Source organism: Uloborus diversus, chromosome 5 (assembly GCF_026930045.1).
Source record: "Uloborus diversus isolate 005 chromosome 5, Udiv.v.3.1, whole genome shotgun sequence".
Taxonomy (NCBI): domain Eukaryota; kingdom Metazoa; phylum Arthropoda; class Arachnida; order Araneae; family Uloboridae; genus Uloborus; species Uloborus diversus.
Window position 1 is genome coordinate 103,059,794 of NC_072735.1, and position 20,952 is coordinate 103,080,745.

Here is a 20,952-nt window from a genome sequence, read left to right on the forward strand (position 1 = left end):
AAATATTACTATTTAATGAAAACTGTGCGAATCCATTATTTAATATTTTTAAAAAAAATCAGTTTTGAAGCAGATTTTTAGTTATGATAGAAGTTCGACTTTAAGCGTCAAAGTACTCAAAATGTATTGTTATTTATATTATTTTATGAGGGTGGTGAATATTAAGACTGTAAACTGAGTTTCTAATGCTTAAAGGTTGAGAAACGCTGGTTTGAATTGATGCAAAAGGTAAAGGTCAACTCTAGTGCATTATAACGCACCTAAAATTGGCATCAGCAAAATATAAAAAATATTGCATTTACGAATAAATGTCATTTCCTTTCATTTAGTAAATTTATTTCATTCATATGAGACATTATAGGATTTTTCTAAAATTTCATTAATACAAATAATAATTCTTTCTTTCTGCTTTTAAATTTACCTTCCTAAATTAAATTGAAATATTTCTTCTCATTAAACATTTTCATTTTTTTGCTTGAATAAAAACGAAAAAGTTAAACTTTTTCTTTCTTCTTTTCTTTTTAATTACAAATGCAAGGCTATCTTCCTTTTTCCGCACGTGTTTTTGATTAGTTTTTTTTCCTTGGGGAAATTTAGAACGTATTGTAAGGATGTAAGGTGTAAACGAATATTGACAGTTTGTCGTGTTTAACAACAGCATAAATGCATCGAAAATTGAATGTCGATTTCGCTTGAAATCAATGAAATCTCATCACCAATTGACAGCTAGTAAGTACTAGTTCACCAGTGGTGCTAACAGTATCATAGAGAGAATTTTTTTACCGAGGGTTTCACTTGTAGCGTAGGACATGTGTGCATATATGCAATTTTATTTCTTCATGGGAGTTATCATGCTCTACCTCCCATTTTCACTAAGCTGGTAGTGATTTCGCTAAGATATGATGCTAAGATATGATTGAGGTTTAGTTGACTGTTGACACCACTTAAACGTCACTGAAAAAATCACCTATGATTTTAGATCTAACAATTTAGCCCTTGTGCAAGTGAAATTCTCTCTAACTTCATCTTTACTTGAAACGCATACTAAATATTAAGTTTAAAACTAATGAATTGTTAAAATGTAATGTATTGAAAATTCCTGGTGGAACTACTGATAGTTTTTGAAATTATTTTTGAATAAAATGTCTATTTTCAAGCCTTACTCTTTTTTTTCCTTTCATGTATTCTTTGTGTGATTTTTTTTTTCTCATAATTTACAGAATTTCAAATTTTGAATTTTTATGTTTTAGTTGGAATATCTGACTTTTGACATGGCGCAATAATAATTACATATTAGCTCCATAGGATAATAAACAATTTAAAACCTATGCTTTGTCAAAAATGCAGTGTATTGAAAATTTATGCAAGAATAACTAAGAGTACATTCTCACATCCTATTTTTCTCTTTTATATTTTGTTTGCGTCATCATTTTTTATTTTTAAATATTTAACTGAGATCTTTTTATTTTTTAGGCAAATTCACTGTTACAATGTCCTGATGGTGAGTACTTTCGTATTTTCAAATTCTGTTATAGTACTTCTTGTTTGCTTCTGTTTGATGCTCCTAATTTCAAAATGTCATCAAGTGTCCAAGTTTAAAAGTATTATTTTAGTATTTAGTACAATTCCCCCCTCCAAATTTACAAAAATGTTGAATGTGCGCCCTATTTTTAAGGTATTTTGCAAAAAAGTCATTGTTTTATAATATTAGTGTGTTAGAACTAGAATAGGGTATCTTAGCATTCATAAATATGGGAAGTAGAATATTTAATCTTTTAAGATGAAGTAAAAATCAATTACATGAAGGTATTACAAATTGTATATAATACCAGAAATAAGTACGTATTAATAAAATTGAATTTTTGTGCTATCATTTGCACTTTAATTATCGCACATTTAAATTCCAGTAGAGTCACAAGAACTCAGCAGTATATGATAAGACCGAATATAGAAAACTCGGCCACTTTATTCTGGCTAGACGAGAAAAGAAAAAGAAAATAGTGTAACAAACCTTTGCGTGTGCATTCCCAATAATGTGGCATTTTCACGAAATCATTCACTTTTTGGTCCATATTAAGCTGAGTTTTCCTGACCCAACAGTATTTTAATATTTTGTACACACATGTAAAAAAAAAAAGCTTTTTTAGAATCTATATTTTATTGTTTTTATAATAAAGGGAGTAGCAAGGAGGATGTGGAAGTTCATTGTTTTAACCATATTGTCAGCTTTACCGTGAAAATATAAAGTGATTAGACTGCTATGACTCCTCACGCGCTCTCCCCAGGAAAAAAAATCTCTGCTTGGGCAAGAATTCAGAAAATGGAACAAAAAAAAAATAAATAAATAAGATTTGCTGAGATATTTGGTATATAATAAACGGTATTTCTAATTCTGGTTTCACAATTTTCTATTCTACGAAAGTGAGATTACTATTTTATTGGACTGATACTATCACATAAGGGTAGAAAACGTTACACCTATAAATAATAACAAATTTGTTAGTTCATGTAGGAAGATTTCTGTAGAGATAGAAAAGCAGACCATTAGGTCTCAAACAAAAAGTGTGAGTTTGGGGTTGTAAAGTCCTTCGAGACAAGCAACAAGGTAGAAGAAGAGACATATAAATAGCAAAAATTGGGAAATAACAAAACATAACCTAGGTTTATTATTGGGAAATAATAAACCTAGAGCCGAAATATATAACGATTCCCATCAAGAAAAAACAGCTAAGCGATAAATTCCCCAAAATATCTTAAATTTGTAAAAAGGTAATACGTTTGCAATGGTAAAATACGTGAGGACCAAAGTTTAACCACCTTTCACTTTGTTTCTTACCGGCTGACATGCGAGACTATTTCACTGAGCAGAGGCGGCGAATGGGTCTAAAAAATGGGGAAGGGGGTGAAAAAAAACGACAACTGAAAGTCATGGGATCCCAGCTCCCCCTCTCCCCCCCCCCCCCCCCCCCCATGAACGGCCGCCACTATAATTTCGATACTGAAGCTGTTTAATTGAGTGAAGTTTTACTGAAACTCTAAATGTTCATTTTCAAAGTATTTGATACAGTTTCTCGAGAAGGAAAGCTTCAAGTTTTTCATATAGTCTTTGTCAAATGCATTAGATGTTTACCGATCCCAAATAATATTCCAGCTGACGCGAGTCGAGTGCACTTTTATACAAATTGATAATTTGTTTACTGAAGATTTCTTCATGAATAAATATGTAATGCACATTTCATTTCCGGGGAAGAATTTTTTTAGAATTTTACGGTTGCATAGATATTTTTGACAAAGATCTTCCGTCGGAATATCATGGTCAGACAAAAGAATACCGATTGTTTGCTGAATTAGAATGAAGACCGTAAAGAACCATGAAAAATGACTTTCCAATGTCAAGGATCCCTATCATTATCTGTTTCTGTTTTGATTTCAAGTGATCTTTTAGAACAATGCGTCGATGCCAGCTTTTGTTCTAGAATCCAGATATGCGACAGCGGTCTGCAATCGTTGGAACGATTTATTCACTGCATTGCCGATATTATAGGTCACATTTCTCTATGCTTGTTTCCTTTGTTCTAGTTGAATTATAGATAATTTTATTTACTGGAAAATGATAGTCATTGATGTTCGTAGCGTGGACGATGAAGAGTTGAAATCGAGCTGCTCCTGCGCCAGTTTCAACTCTTAGTGATTTATCGAATTATTGTTGACACTTTGTGGTTTTGCCTAGTCAAGAATTATGCTGTATAGCTAGACAGAACTACACATAGATATTCGATTAATTCGTGCTTTCGAAGCCAAATATTTGCATGAGTTGATTGATTTTTGGTATTGTTTCGTCGAAAAATAGATACACATTTAAATTAACACTACAGGTATAATAAGTTAAATTGAAAACTCTTTGAATAAAAACTATTTATTTTTTCAGCTAATACCGAAAGTTGCAGTATTTTTCCTCAAGAAATACCATAACGACGAAATTGAAAATATCTCGAAATACCGGTTCTCTATTTACCGGTATACCGGTATTGCAATCCTAGTTATACGTAATGAAATAATGAGTGCTGCCCACTTTATAGCTTTGAAAAAAATTGTCTCCACTCACTTTTTTTTTTGTTACATTTACCTTTGGACAATGGACATGCATAATTTTTGCCGTATCTGCTCATAATCATTGTCTTTCAAAAATAATTTTTAAAGTCATTTTGAGAAGCAGGTACATCGCCGACTTCAAGAAAAAAAAGTGGGGAAAGGAAAGCATTATTAAAAATCATTTCCTTTCAAAACAATGTTTCAAAGACTCTGTGAAAAAATACTCATAAATTGCATGCTTTTAAGAAAAAACTTTACAAGAAATGCTAATTTTTAGAAGGTTTTTTTTTTTTTTTTTTTTGCAAACTCCGAATGTAGAGGGGGGAAAAACTTTTATTTTCTTTACCTTATGGAAAAACTCGGCAGACTTTCACTACCGTATTCTCAAATCTAATATTCAGTAGCAACTTTACAGTTTGTGAAGAGCAGGGGGAAGAGAAAGGCACTGTTCGAGATGTTCCGCGAGCAAATTTCCAACCGGAACAAAATGCGTAATTGATGTTTACCATCCTCTGTTGATTCTGAAGGTAAAATGTCTCTCACCGTAACAACTGGAAGAAAAGATTAGTTAAATTATTTTTGCATAGTAAAGTTTACTTGAGATTTTTTCAGTATTTTCATACTTCCTTATTTGCCCTTTGTGCTAAGTTCCTTAAGCGTAGCGGTTCATGAGAGCAACTGATTAAAGTAGCAAATCATTACTAAATCTTACAAAAAAAATTTTTATTTATTTTTTATTATTTTTTTAAATTTACTTATTTATTTATTTATTTTATTTTATTATTTTTTTAGAGGGTGAACGCAAGGGGGAGAGGGATTCATGGCGTAAACTACGGTTTTGAAATTTTTAGAGGACTTATTTAAAAGGAAGGTTTGACTTCATTTTGCTTGGGGGATGCTCCGAAGTATATGATTTGTCGAATATTTTTTTCGTTTTATGCGTGAGATGAGAACGTTTAATTAGGATTTTATACATTATGAAATTAATTTTATAAGAATAGAAAATAGCATCATTTTCAAAGTACTTTTCAAAGTATGAGACGGGAAACCAAACCAATAAAATTCTTATCTTGCTTTCTCATTATTAAAATGACGAATGAAGATTACTATAATGACGCTTGGCAGTCCCCTTGGAGTAAAAATTGCTTTCTTATTAACTCAAAAAGGGGTAGCTAAGTAAAGTCCCACTATTCTTTATCTCTATTGCTTACCTCCAAATCCCTAAAATTGATTCTTGAACTCATTGCTTACTTATAACTTTGAACTCAAAACCTATTGGTGTCTATCCCTTCTCGCCGACGGATATATCGATTTTTTTTTTTTTTTCTAATTTCCAAACGTCATGGGGCACAGGAAGAAATTAACTGGGATTGAAAAAAGTTGCACAGTATGTACAAAAGATAACATACATTGGAACCCCGCGCAGATTCGTTTTTCAAATTTGACCTTTCACTCCACCCTTATTGGTATTGATGTTTTACGTGTGTATAAATCTTGCTTATAACTTTAAAATAAGATAACTTTTTCATTCAACATAAATATAAACCTTTGATTATGTAATTAAAGTGTTTAATTCTTCATGACAAATATTCTTCAGGATAGTTCGAAAAACAAATTTTAATAGAGCACTGGATTTGAAAGGGGAACACCATCTAAGGTTGGGGGGTATTCAATATTTTGAATGTGTTTCTCTTTTCACATGAAGAGTTCAAATTTGATTCTCTGTCTTCTTGCCTTCCTAGCTTTTTAACTTCAAATCTGTATTTCATCGTTTTGTTTAAAAGATCAATGCATTCTTTAAATTTTTATCTTACCCCCCTTCCCTCCATGGTGGGAAATAAGGGAAGCATACCCCCTTCTAGAGAAACGGTAGGTCTAAAAGTTAGATTGTTTAAGCTGCGTAAAAACCTATATGAATTTCATTTGTTTCACTAATCTTAATTAAAATGATGATGATGATGGTAATAATAACAACAACAATAATAATAGTAATAATAATAATAATAATAATAATAATAATAATAATAATAATAATAATAATAATAGTAAATAAAATATTATTAATAATAATAATAATAATAATAATAATAATAATAATAATAATAATAATAATAATAATAATAATAATAATAATAATAATAATAATAATAATAATAATATAATAATAATAATAATAATAATAATAATAATGTAACAAATCGCCAGTGGTTTTTCTTGAATAGTCGGTGAAACTGAAACAATTTCAGTGCAAAATAATGAAATTGTCTGTTCATCTCGGTGTTCTTGGTGGTTGAGTTTTATTCGGTCATGCATAAAACATTTCATTTATTCTGCAAAACAATGAAGAGGATTTTCTTGAGGAATGAGATAGATGGTGTGAAATACAAGTAAACATGTGTAATTAAACTCTGGCGTTGTTACATTGGTACGAAAAATAAAAGAGCTATAAACTCAAACATAAAGTTTCACTTGTAGTTTGTTTTTCCGCCATTGATATTATTCAAAAGTTCGAAAATCAAAATCTTAAAATTTCAAATTTCCTGTACTACAATCTTACCCCAGGGTCCCCCTTACTTAGTTACTACAACTTAATGATTTACCAGTTTAATACGTCTCTGAGGCCAGTTCCGCCATCCACATAAAAATACATGAACAATATACATACAGATAAGCAACATACAAACACACAAACACAGATAATCAAACACAGCTGAACAATGTAGAATATATCAACAGCATAAGAATTATACAAAACTCAATGACCAATTTGCATCGACGTAGTCTTCTAGTAACTCGTCCTTCGTCCATTAACACCATTTGTGCTGACTATAAAAGTAATCGCTTTATAAAAATTTTGCTCGAATTAGTCGATTCAAAATAGTTTGAATTCACAGACGTAATTTAAATTTACAGATATTATCTGACAGTTATCTTTGTTATCAATAGTTCCTCTTCTGAAAAGTAATTCCTCTCATTCTGTCACTTGTTTTCGTCTATTAGCACCATTTGTGCTGACTATAAAAGTAGCCGCATTATAAAACTTTTGCTCGAATTAGTCAGTTCAAAATAATTTAAATTCACAGACATAATTCAAATCTACAGATATTATATGTGACTGGTATCTTTGTTACCAGTAGCATCTCTTCTGAAAAATAATTCCTCTCATGCTGTCGCTTGCTTTCAATTGTGACGAAATTTTGAAACTTACAAGTTGTTACAACATTGTATTGACTTTACAAATTTTTATCCTTCATCCATGGTATCATTACATAAATACTTCCCCTTTGTCATTTAATACTATTTTCTATAGAGTTACCTCATTTACTGTTATGTGTTCTACACCTATTATACTGCTGTGGCTCTTAATTGGGGAGTGAATATGTCTACCACGCTCTTGTAAGCAACTTTTTCACCCTTTCTCTTCTGAGTTATAAAACAAAGGTCATGCATCCTACATTTCCTATTATTTCCTTTGATTAGCATCAACATAACTGCCCGAACAAGAGTTGCCGGAAGTTATCGAATTATTTTTGTTCTTGGTGAACAATCGAAAGTGCTTCAGAGGAGTTATCTGAGTTCTCTGACGTGCTAATTATGAAGAAAGTAAAAATAATTCACTTGTATTTATATTTCCCCTTGAGTTTACTGATGTCTTTGATATGATACAAACGGGGCTAGTACATTTCAATGACTTGTGTGTTTAATGAATGTTGTGTTGAAAGGGTAAGCAATAAAACTTGCTACTCTGCTATGATTTGCAAAGTAAATTAAGTTGCATGTGTTTTTCACTATAATTCCCACGTGTATCCATCAGCAGTAGCGTCAGTGCGGGAGGAAGAGGAGGTTGGCAGTCAGTCCCAAGTAACTTCCTTGGGGCGGGGTAGGGGGGGGGGGTCACCCAAAATAGATTTAAGTTTATGAGAAATATAAATACTTCAACTTGGAAAGTTTCTGCCAATTTTTCTAAACTTATAATTAATCTATCCAATTTCAATGAATATGAAGCACAAAAAGGCGAGAAGAGGGAAATTTACGCATGTGTCTAGTTCCTGAAAATTCGTATGATTTGTATTTAGGTTTACTGAAAACTTAAAGGTTCTTTTTTGGATGGAGAGAAAGGGTTACAATATAAGGTTACAAGTCCTTGATGACACCAGAGCTTGTAACGCCGCTGCCATTAGTTAAGCACTTTACGCAAACATTGCAAAATTGCTTTAAACAAACAATATTGATTTAAATTATGAGACATCTTTTTTTTCTTCTTTTTCTTGTAGCATTGTGTAAAAATAAATACAAATTAGATGAGGAGTTTTTTAACTTTGAAAGTTTAGGAAACACAATAAGGTCTTCCAAAAATAAATTGCCGCCAAGATTTAAGAATTGGTATACCCAAACGAAATCAACCTTCTCTTCCTCAAGACCTTCCTATACAAATTATCTGTAACTAAGCAATTTATTTCTGACCATTTCGTTGCAAATTATTTTTTTATTAATAATAAAAACTTAAAAATACATTAACACATCTCTAAAATAATTAGAAGTTTTTGTCCTAAAACATAAACCAATAATCGAAGTATATGAAGCTAAACCGTTAAAAAAACGATATTTTTTTTTCTAAACGATTGATATTTTATCCCCGTTAAATATTTATTTCATTCATGTACAGGTATCTCTCTCTCTCTCTCTCTCTCTCTCTCTCTCTCTCTTGCAAACAAATGTATCTGCATTGAGTTTTAATTTAACCAACAGGTGTGCAAAATATCTCCTCTAAGTCCTCAACTCAAATCTCTCTTTTCTGCTTCTTTTACCCAGTAATCTCTCTCTCTTTCTTTCTTTTTTTCCCTAGATTTCCCCTATTTTTTTCTCCTACAACCTTCTTTACGCAAACTTCTCGCTAAACATCCTTTGAATTCGATACGAATCAAACGCTTTCCCTTGGTGAGTGAAGCCAACAGCAAAAGTATAGGAATTTAGAATACTACATCGAATTTTTCGTTTCATGTTTCTTCGGAAAAAAAAGAGACATAATTTATACATTCTTAGGAATAAACTATTTTGTTTAATATTTACTTTCTAATAAGTTTCATCATCATCATAATAATAATTGGCTCGACAGCCTGTTGCGGACCTTGGCCTTTTGTAGGAGATGCCGCCAGGCTGTCCTCCTCTTTTCTGTTGACCTCCAGCTTTAGGTTTTAATGATATCAAAATCAGTGTGCGCACAGTCGACCCATCTCTTTTTTGGTCTACCCCTTCGTCGCTGTCCAAAAGGGAATGTATTGAAGACTTTCAACACAGCTCTATCAATTTCTATTCTCAAAAGATGACCAGCCCATCTATCTCATTCTATTTAGTTTGGTAAATTTCAAAAAATCAATATCTCGAAAAAGTTTATGAAAGTGAAAAACGTTTCACTTAGTTTATTTATTTTCATTCTACAACGCTTTTAAATCATCAAATTGCTTGTTCATGGTTGAAGCCTCCATCACCTCTCTATTAAACACCTGTTTATTTTCAGTATCACAAGTCAATATCTTTAATACCGTAGGATACCAGCCAGAATATGCTTCTAGGGAGAGGTAGAGTTTTGTTAAAATAGTCCTTACACAGGAATGTCCATACCCTAAAGGCGATTGCACACCCCCTCAAATGCAGCTGCATAAAAAAACATACCTCCCAAAAAATGATGTCAAAAACTTTAAGTTACCCCCCCCCCTCCCCACACACACATACAAATGTCAAATCTGCAGTCTGCGTCATGAGCGATGCCCCCCTCCCCTCGTGAGCACCCATGTATATTAACTACTGTATTAGGATTGACAATATGTATTGATATGACGTATATGTATTTACTCTATGTAAAATTAAACAAAAAGAATAATTCATAGTACATCATCATCTCCTAAAATTGTTATGAAATTACATCAAAATACCTTTATCACTTCAAGAATCCCATTTCACCTTTCCCGTTCAATGCCTCAATCCAAAAGTCACCCAACACTTTTCATTAATCATAAATTTTACATTTTAAATTCCTCCACGGTGTTGTCAATAACTTCAACCATGGCCGAAGGTGAAAGAAAAAACCACGAAATCAACAGAAAAAAATCATTAATAAGAAATGAACTATCCTTTCCAAACCTGATTTTGCCGGAAGTTAAAAAGAATGCTGTCTCAAAGGGATACAAGACAAATGGCTTTCCAATCAAGTTCGTTTATCATTTTTCTTTCAGACCTCGCGCATTTCTTTCTGCTGGAAATTAAACGGGATATCTTGGACGCATCACAACATTAGACGACGTGCAAATAACCTGATTGCTATAAGCTGTTTGTTTTCATTATCTTTTCTTCTGATTTTCTGCTCCCGTTTCTGTGTCCTCGTCGGAAAGGACGACGCTCTTGCGTTGCCACGATATTGATCGAAATGGTTGAGATTTTGACTGATAGCATATGAAAAATGCTCCGGTATTTAGGTTTGTGTTGAATTAATTCAGTTGCGTGCGTTGACGTTACATGTGAGTTAGACCAGATGAAAATAACAGAAAAAGTTGGACAAAAATAAATTTCAAGTCCAAGAGACTTGACGAATAATGGGTGTGGTTTCCTTACTGTCGAACTAAATGCAAAACAAGATGACTCATACGACTTACAATAGGTTGCATGGAGTCTAATTTGGTCCACCTCAACAAAACATAATATAATTGAAGCAAATCTAACCTGGCAGCGTTTTAATGCTGTGGTTAGGATCTGCGTAGCCTTTACAACGCTGCCAGGTTGAAATTGACTCAACTAAAGTTGAATATAATGTTCGATTCGAGATTTATATTCAACATCCAACATTTATCAACGTATTAAAACTCGTAATACATGTCAGCATAGTTGCCGCCCTTAAGCCTTGAAGCTGAGAGTGCCAACAAACTAGTAGATAAAGTAAATTTATCACACCAGCGAGAGTCTACAGAATGGTGCGGTTCAACTCGTGAATTGAAGGCAAAGCTTAAGAGGGGAGGGGGAGAGCAATAAGTTGCCACCCTAAAGCCAGGGCTAAAGTTTAGAACTACATGCAATGTACCAGCAATCCGGTTATCATATCCAGCGACTGTAGTTTCGTCCTTATCGTGGAATCATTAGCCTGGAATGATGAATAATCCAACTGAATGCAGATGTCTTCTCATTGAAGTTGAGAGTGCCAACAAGCTGGTAGATAAAGAAAATTTATCTCACCAGCGGTTCATTATTCCAGATTGTTGAGTACACAACAAGGACGAAACTGCAGTCACTGGATGTGATAACCGGGATGACGGTATATTGCATATACTATAAAAGTAAGTTTTAGAATGTTACTAAATTCGCGAACAATACTGTAATGAAGTTTTTAATAAATACACTTATGAGCATCGTTTAGTCAACTGAATGGCTAACTGCACTCACATTAATTATTGGACTGCTGCCGCCGTGTGGCATTGAAATAAATTAGATGGCGAACGGAGATTGAAGAGCGAAAAGAACAGGAAGCGTAGCCTCCTTGACACTATTAAAATATGAGTGGGGCAGTTAGAAATAGAGAAATTGGGAATCTACTAAGTACCTGGAATAACTAGTTTAAAAGCTGTAAAAAATGGGGTAGTTTCAGAAGAATCATTTCTATTTTTCAATTTTTAACTTTTATGACTGCAAGGAGGGGAATGGGGGGCAAAATGAAATAGCGGGGCAAATTGAAATGGTGAAATATTTACTCTACTTTTAGCGCCTCTTATCTAGTAATATTTGAACTATGTAGTGGTACATGTTGTCTATTACAGTCAGGGAAAAATACCGCCCAAGATAGCATTTGAAAATACAAGCAATTAAAAAAAAAAAAAATTCTTATACAGTAACATTTTGTTATGAGTCAAAAAGTATTTTTGTTATTATATAAAATGATAAGGTTCTTGTTATTAGCATATTAAATATTAATTGAGGCCTCCTAATATTCGCTGCAGTATTAATTTAGTTAATATTAAGCTTGTTTGTAATTTAAATAATTTGTAAAATTACTCAATGACATGCGGTGCAAAGTGAAATAGTCTTATTTTCGTTTACTCATTCAATCATTTACTAAATCACTTACATTTTCATTAACTAATTCATTTACATTCTTTCAATTAGTAAATCACTTATTTTCTCATTCATTCATTCTTTTATCGCTCATTTATTTTTATTCGCGTATTTATTTATTTATTTATTCATTCATTTTTTGTGTCAGTATCTTTTTGCTTATTCATTCGAACTTTTATTTACTGATTCAGTTGATCAAAAATATCTTTCATAATCGAATGAAAAACAAATTTGCAATTTGTTTACTTTGAAAAATCTCAGTAATCTTAACTATTTCACTTTGACCCACATCCTTCTACAATGTTATGTTTCAGTGTCGTGAAAGCAAGAAGGTTATAAAAATGGGAAAAGGCATTCTTTAGCACTTTAAGAGCAACACTAACAACTGTCAACCACTTGCTGTGATAATTCCTGATTCGATTTGAAGTGTAGGTCATGAATTCCAAGGTCCAATAACATGTGTGAATAATAATTTTGTCAGATATTTATATTGCATTTTTCTAAACGTGGGCACGTTTTTCCACTTTTTGACAGCTGCTTTTTAGGTCATTCGCCGGTTTTGGTAAGCATTTTCAAGCGCTGTCATTAGGAAGTTAGCTGTTTGCTTCATGCTTTAGATAAAAAAAATTTTGAAGCACTAGTATTTAATTTTATTGAAAAAGTATTGTTAATCTGTTTTCATTTTTAAGAAACATTGATGTAAATAATTAGGTACTTTGACAATCAGTTGTTTCATTTCATCTACCAGAATATACATATCATTATTAAAATACTAACTATCCAACACACTTACAAAAACTTTCATACGAATGTACGTACTATACCCAAGAATGAAAAATTACTTAATGACAAACTAAATAAATATGCCTGTAAAAAATTTAACAAGATTCCCTCACTCATGAAAAAATGTGTTTCAAAGTTACTGGTCATTTAATAAAATCATGACTTCATAGAAGACGTGTGGCATTACAAAGTTTTAATGAAAGTAATAGATGCTGCCTATAGATGTTTTAACATTAAATGGATCAATTCGTTAAAAAAGAGAAAACGCATATACAACCGCTTGAAAATGTTTCCCCTAAATGATTTTCTGTTATGTAATTACTGTGTTATGGATGAAAATGAAGTTATTGGTTTAATAATTTTGACCTCGCTCTCCAACAATAAGTAATGTGTGCCAAGGACAGCAATGGTCACGCATATAGATAAAAATATTATTCGAGTAAAGCAACATAGACATTACGTTTTGCAGATACACACAAAAAAAAAAAAAAAACGCAATCACATAAAAAATATTTTGTAAATAAAATCGAACAAGTTACCTTCGTTTCAAAAACCAGTTCGCAAGGAACAAAGTGCTCAGAATCAACTTAATTTTTCCCCTCATATTTATGAAATTTTATCCGTTTCTTTTTTCTGGATTTGGGTAACATGTGTGGATAATTATGCATAATAGAAAACATTTAAGCAAAGAAAAACACTTAAAAATACGCTAACAGCAATTAGAATCGCAGACATATGTCTCGAAGTTAGGGGAAACCGGGGCATATTAGTACCAATTGCACAATATTGCCTTTTTAATTACGAATACCTAGATTTTTCAAAACTTTAAATCGTGTAATAAAAGAAAGTTTTCTAATGTTGCGATGTGATGAATAATTTTGAAAATTTTTGCTGTGTTAAAATCAGTAACTTGTACTTTCAGAAGTAGTATTTTTGTACTTACGTACCCCATGATGGGTTAGATTGATACCACGATAAGGTACTTAAGTACGCTAACAAAAAATCTACATAATAAGTATAACCCATTTTATTAGTAACCGTAATTGAGATGCAAAAATAGAAAAATACTTTAGAAGAAACACGAATGTTTATTTGAAACATTAATTTTTGGAAACCACAAAGCAATACATAGGAAAAAATAATAGTATAATTTTCATAGTCAACGACATTATAGTTGCTTGGCTCAACATTAAAAAAGATAATGTTGCAGTTCTTGCAATAGCACCCCAAAATGATGGTTGTAGTTGGGAAAAACATAATTTGAAATATCGGTGCTACTATCAACCTATTCAGAGCAATATCATTTTGAGCAGTCATTTTTCTTTCTTGAATATTTTTCGAAAACTCAGATACTCTATTCTAAACTTCAACCTGGCCAACATGATAAATAAAATTCTTCTTTCAGGTAAATTTTGCTGATGCGTAATCACTGACGAATAAGATAATCATTGAGGTACCAAACATATGTTTTGGTTTGGGCAAGTTGGTAATCTCCTTCATGACAGCTGTCACTGATGCCATCTTCTGAACTTTAAGACTATAATTGAAGTCATCTGTTTCGCTGTTTCTGAAGTTTCTTTGCGAAAACCGACGTTAGACTTCTTGACTTTCCCTTTCTTTTCCCTCTTCTTTTCCCTAGTGCACTATTTGAAGCGCATTCTGATGCTGTTTGGGGTTTGCGTAGATGAAAGGGTGTTCATAAGTTTGCTAATAGCCAAGTTGGTAAATAATATGTACTGCTAATTAAAAATATTAGTAAGGCAAAGAAGATATCGTCGCCTCAAAGCAACAGTAGAATATCTCAGTATTATTCCTGGGATTAGATGTCTTACTGTTGCTCTGAGGTGACGATATATACATTGATTGAACTGGGTCAAGCAAATCGAAAATTCATTCCCGCAGACCGGTGCTGGTCCACCGGATTAGAAGTTGAGAATCACTGATTTACACTGTATTGCAAGACAGTTAATGACTGAAAAAAAGTCATTATAATACGCGTACACAGGAATTTTGCAAGGTGAGGGTCCAAGGTCGAAAGTCTCATTCCTATATCATACCCCAATAACAACTCAAGTCAAACATATTGACTTGATTTTATCAATTCACGAGAACAGAAAACAGTAAAAAGTAAACTAATGAATAAATAAACAGAATTATTCAATGAAATATACTTTAGTAAATAACCAGAAAGCAAAATAATTAACGCGTTTTTAATTTTCCCATAGTTAAAATAATCGATTCAGTTTTATAGAATCTCATTTTAATCTGTAATTACAAAAGTAAAAACATGGTTATTACAGTGTATTCATTTATAATCACCATTCTGCTTCTTATAGGCAATTCGTTTATAGGAATAGTGCACAATATTTTAAAAAATCTTTTAACATGAGGATTTTATTTTTTCACTTATTTGAACTGATGTTGTTGTTACCTGTGTTTGAAATTATTCTACGTACAAAATACATAAATCATAATCAATCTGAAAAAAAAAGCGTGACCTACGGTAGGGGTTCGGACCCCCTGGACCTCTCTCTTGTGTGCTTCACTGAAAATACGCAATAATGTGCTATTACACTCAAAGTGATAGATAAAATGGAATTCTGATTATGGTCTTACAAATAAACCTCTAAAATTATTCAAAATTACAGTAAAACAATTAAGTTACCTTTTACTTAAATCCCTTTGCTTCTAAGTGCTTCAGTCGTTATTATTTTTTTATTACTTTAATATTTTTATTTGCTGCTGTTCAATAGTTTGAGTACTAAAATACCTTGTTTAAATGTAAAAGATATCCTTATTAGTGAAATTATAAAGTTCAATTTTTCATGCTTGCCCTTTACGAAACATCAATTGTTGCTAAAACCACTCGCGTGTTAAACTCGAAACCGATTTTCCAATTCCAGTTGTTAATTAGACGTTGATTAATATAGCTGAATGTGACAATAAAACTTTAATATTCATCAAAATAAATGTCGTTCACCTACTCTCTGAGCCGTTTAATCTCTCTTAGCGGTTTCATAGGAAGTAGTAGGGTAACGATGAACTCATAAAAAGTTAGAATGTTGCTGCAGTGAGCACGAGGGCTTGCACGAACTCAGAAAAGCTGAACGGATAGTTTTATACTGTGTTTTAACTTTCCGTTCGTACGTATATCCACCCTTCAGTGAAATCTCATTGTTCTTGCTCTTTATTGTAAGAAAGGTCTTTGTTAAAAGCATTCGCAAGCAAACATTCATATCATTATAACAGAATATATTATCAATGTATAATCAAATGAGGATTAAACATGTCTATTATCAGTAGGAGTCGTTTTGTTTGGAATAATGATTTTCATTCATTTTCATTTCGAGCACGATTCTCAAGTATATAACTTCATAATCAACTTCCGTACAAAAATTTCTTCATGGTAGTGTCATCTATATGTCGCACACCTAGAACAACACTGCCTCATCTGCAAAAACTACTTTTCGAGAAAAATCAATTTAAATGTAATGCGCGTTAGCTTAAACTCTTATAGTAACACACTGACACATCACAAAAATAAGGTTAAAATTTTTGTTTTCGTTTGTGGCTGTCTTGCATTTTAATAGAACTAATAAAAATGCACCAGGACATGTATATAACTCAAAATTGACAATTTCGGACTTGTGGCAGTGTTGTATTAGGTGTACGATTTTTCCTAGAAAAGTAAAAAAGTAGTTGACCGCATAAAATTGAAAATACAGTGCGATGTACAAGTCATTTAGGCTAATTTGAGCCATGTCGGTTAAACTGCACCACTTTGTCCCAATCCTTTGCAACTGATTTTTTTTAATTATACACATGAATAATTTTTAATTTTGTTTATTGACGGTGTTATTTGTTTGTGTTGGTGTTGTTTCACAAATGTCAGACATTCTGAAAGGTAAAACTAAAATAGTACACATTCATTCTTTTTTTTTATTGCCACTTTCCATTTCATTCATAGAAAGCTAGTTCCTTTGCGGAATTATTACTATTATGGTCTTGACTGTTTTCGCCTATTTCACTCCTCCAAAATGTATTTCATCCCTCTAAACCGTTAAGGAGTATTATCATATCGGAGGGGGGGGGGACAAAAAGCCCAAAATGCTTCCCCTTAACTTGCTTTAAAAGATAACCTTAACTCTTTCTGGCGCAAATCATTAAAATTTTTGAAACACTGGAAAAAAAACGATATGAGTTAGCATAATTGTTTATTTAGACACAGATTTTATCCTCTTTTTTTTTTATCGATTTTGTTTTACAGTGGGAAATGTCCTCATTTGTAGACATCGTCCACCTAGAGTAGCAAAAAAAATGTGCTTATCATTTAAAAATGAATTTAGTTTTTTAAGGTAAAACACCAGTAGTGACCACTTCTTCAGTAATGGCCACTTCAATATTTAAAACGCACTAGTAGTGACCACAGTGAAGTACATTTTTAAACTGTAGGTCTAAAATATTAATTCCCTTTCTTGAACCTCAAAGAGCGTTTTATAGTCCAATGCTTTCTAAATCTTCCCAATTTCTAAAAATGTCACAATTTCAATTTGTTCAATTTTTTCTCAAACCTCAAATTTGATCTAGCAGTGGCTACTCCAAAATCTGAAAATTTCATTAGTAGCCACCTTACATTCCCTCTATTTACATTACTTACTTTAAATTCAAGTAAATGATGAATAAAATTGATTCAAAAAGATAGTTACATTAAGTACCAACAAAAAATCACATTATTATTGTTCATTTCATTCTTCAAAGTACAAAAGACTTGAAGTGTCCCCTACTGAAGCACTGGCAACCACTGGTGTTTGACCTCACAATGATTTTTTCTGAAAAACTAAGGAAAATGAAGAAAAACACTTGAACGTTTCAAGACAGTTTAAAATTTTCCAAATTTTACAAAATTCTAGTTTTTGAGTTCAAAAATTGAGGAGATTTGAACAAAAATTTGAGACAGCAGAAATAGATATTCTTGTATTGCTACCCTCCATGATTGTTAAAGAGAACAAGATACTACTTCTGCAGTAATTTTTGTGGTTTTAAAGAGAAAAAACTATTTTTTTTTTTTAAATTTTAATTGATGTCCTTTCTTGTAATCACCGCGACGAAAATGTTAAAATAATTTCAAATTGCAAAGGAAAAGACAGTTTTGCACAAAAAACATGTTGGTTATTTTAAAATGTTCTTTAAATGTATGAATTGAATTTTGAAATGTGTATTTGAAGCAATATTAAAGGAGTAAATACATCATATCAAAAAAAAAAAAAAGAAAAAACATTTCTTTTTCCCCTGTTGCCAAAAATATTTTTTAATGAATTAATGCACTTACCAAAATAAATAAAAACAATAAACTGTCAACTTAAAGAAATAATTTTCATTGTCAAAAAAAAAAAAAATCGTCTGCGCATATCTTTATGCAGTATAGTCGGAGTCGAATGTCCAAGAATCGCAGTCAGTGCTTTTTCCTCCGTGTATAAATTTTTTCCAAAACTACGAATTCAGAGTCGAAGTCGGGGAGTCGGAGTTCGACCAATTGTCGGGCACAGGAGTCAGGTGCTCCTAAATTCTTGGAGTAGGAGTCTGGAGTTTGTCGTCAAGAGCTATTTCCAACAAAATTTGTTTGAAGTAAATCCGTCTTCAAATACGGAATCTACATTGACTTCCAGTTTCCCGGTAGGCGCTAATGTTAAGGGATTTGAACTGTTCAAAATTGAACGGAAAATTGTTCAAATCAAAAAGATATTTTATATACAAGTTTTTCATCAAAAGCTATTTCTTACAAAGTTTGTTTGAAGCAAATTCGCTTCACAGTTCCAATTGCCTTGAATTTCCCCGTAGGCACTAATGTTAAGTTTTTTGAACTGTTCAAAATTGAACACAAAATAGTTCAAATCAAAAAGTAAAATATAGGAATGAGGTGTCCTGGCCGAGATCTTTCGAACAAAAAAAAAATTGTTTGAATCGGACTATTCACTCAAAAGTTATTAGGGGGGGGGGCAGACAGACAGACAGACAGACATTATCCCCCATCTCAATACCCTACTTTCCAATTTTTAATTTTTCGATAGTTATTTAATTACTTTTTTTAGACTTTTTTTTGTTTTTGTTTTTTGTTTTTTGTATTATTTTCAAGATGCATTAAGCCTTCTTTCATGCTTTTTTCGTCTTTCTCTGACTTTTACTGAGAAAGTAATCTAAAAAATACTGCTCAAGTAATCCTGTGGTATCGAATAAATAATTTTTTTTGTACTTAGTATAAAATTTGAGAGGAATATCAAATGCCTGTTTTTTTGTAAATAAAACTGATTCCTAAATTATAACTTTTTTTTGTATTAATGATTTTTAGTTGCCTGATTATTTTCTTCCCCAGGGTTGGGTTTTTTCCGGTAAAAAGGTATTTTTGCCGGGACAGTGGAAAAAACCATGGCAAAAATGAAAAAAAAAACGGCAAAAATGGAAAAAACAGCAAAAACCTAATTGCTAATAAAGTACCATTATATTGTTAATCAAGAAATAGTGACAATATAATATAAATAATGTACGTTAATATTTTAGTTATGTCTCTCCATGTTACTTCTAATTTATAAGGTGTAAATAACAAATGTTGGGATTGCAAAACTTAAGATTTTAAATGTTTGCTAAGAAAATTTTTCAGCCTGAGCCAACTTTTATTTCTTTTATTTTATAGTTGCATCTTGATTAAGTATACTTTATATAGATATTTAGGATTCTGTAAAAAATGTTATAATAAACAAGCTAATTACATTTTCATTGTAAGTTAATCATTTATCTTAGATGTTACAAACTGAAATTTTATGTTAATGTTTAAATTTTTACAAATAAAAATGCTCCATAACTTTAAAAGTAAGTCAAACCTCAATTTTTTTTAAACTATAAAAATAGTTAAATTAAAATTTTATCAAAATCTTTTCATGCTTTTACTTTTATATAAAAAGGGAAAAAAAACTGTCCGTAAGTTGTTAACACAAAATCTATTTTTGCTACTTTGAAAAAAACTGGCAAAAACCTATTTTTTTTGTAAAAACCGTGGTTTTTTCCGCCCCCGGCAAAAACTTGCCAACCCTGTTCTTGCCCCGAAAATTTTTTATCAAACCTTCGTTTACATCATTCAATTTGATTTTTTTTAAGTCGTTATTTATTTATTTTTTTATATAGAATAAAGGATTTTTTTTTTCCAGAAATAAACTTTTGGCCTCGTGCGGCATATCTAAATAATTTTCGATTTGAATAAAAATAATTGTGGTAGATGTGGATCTGCAGGAGCAACTTTTATATGCTTAACATTTTAAATTTCGAGGACATTTTGAATTTTTTTAGACGCACCCTACTGTGTACTAATAGTGAATGGAAATGCAAGAAAAAATCTAGTGCTTATAAGTTAAAGCAAACGGCTTTTTTTTTTTTTTAGGCGTCACATAAACAAGTTCCAAAAACTACCGCAAATCAGATAGATTTAAAGCAACATTAAAATTAAGAAAAATAAAGAGGAAGGAGGGAAAAAAAGAGAATTAAAAATAGAAAGTAAGCATTTTAAGCATTTCACGTAGATTCCAAGAAACCATGATCTCTTAGCAGATGTAATTTCAGATATTTCCGTAGCTGTAGCCAATGCTTATCTCATCGAATGCGTAAAATCCATATAAATAGTGCAGTCTTTTCGAAAGGGAATGCGGATACGCTCAATTTCATGATCTAAGTGCTTATCCATCGTTCGAATCGTTCCTAGATGTTTGATTTGTGCACCTATTGTTTCAAAAAAAGGCATGATGGGGCATTCAAATTCATTGAACTCTCGCAAATTTTCAAAATGCTCACGTTCGGAGCAAATAGAAGAATACGTTGAAATACTTTTTCATGAATTTTATTACTGTGCGCAATCTTTTTTTTTTTTTAATGGAAATGAAGTAGTTGAAAGTGCTGCTAAACTCAAACTTAGAAAGGACTTCGATCTTGCTAGTT

General features: G+C 31.8%; 1 protein-coding gene across 1 annotated transcript in view; it reads left to right on the forward strand.

Annotated features, from left to right (window-relative positions):
- LOC129223054 (uncharacterized) overlaps nucleotides 1–20,952 on the forward strand; it is a 149,153-nt gene that overhangs the window by 21,170 nt on the left and 107,031 nt on the right. Inside the window, exon 2 of the mRNA XM_054857619.1 lies at nucleotides 1,474–1,501. Coding sequence (XP_054713594.1) covers nucleotides 1,474–1,501 — 28 coding nt within the window. The remainder of the gene's footprint in view (nucleotides 1–1,473; nucleotides 1,502–20,952) is intronic.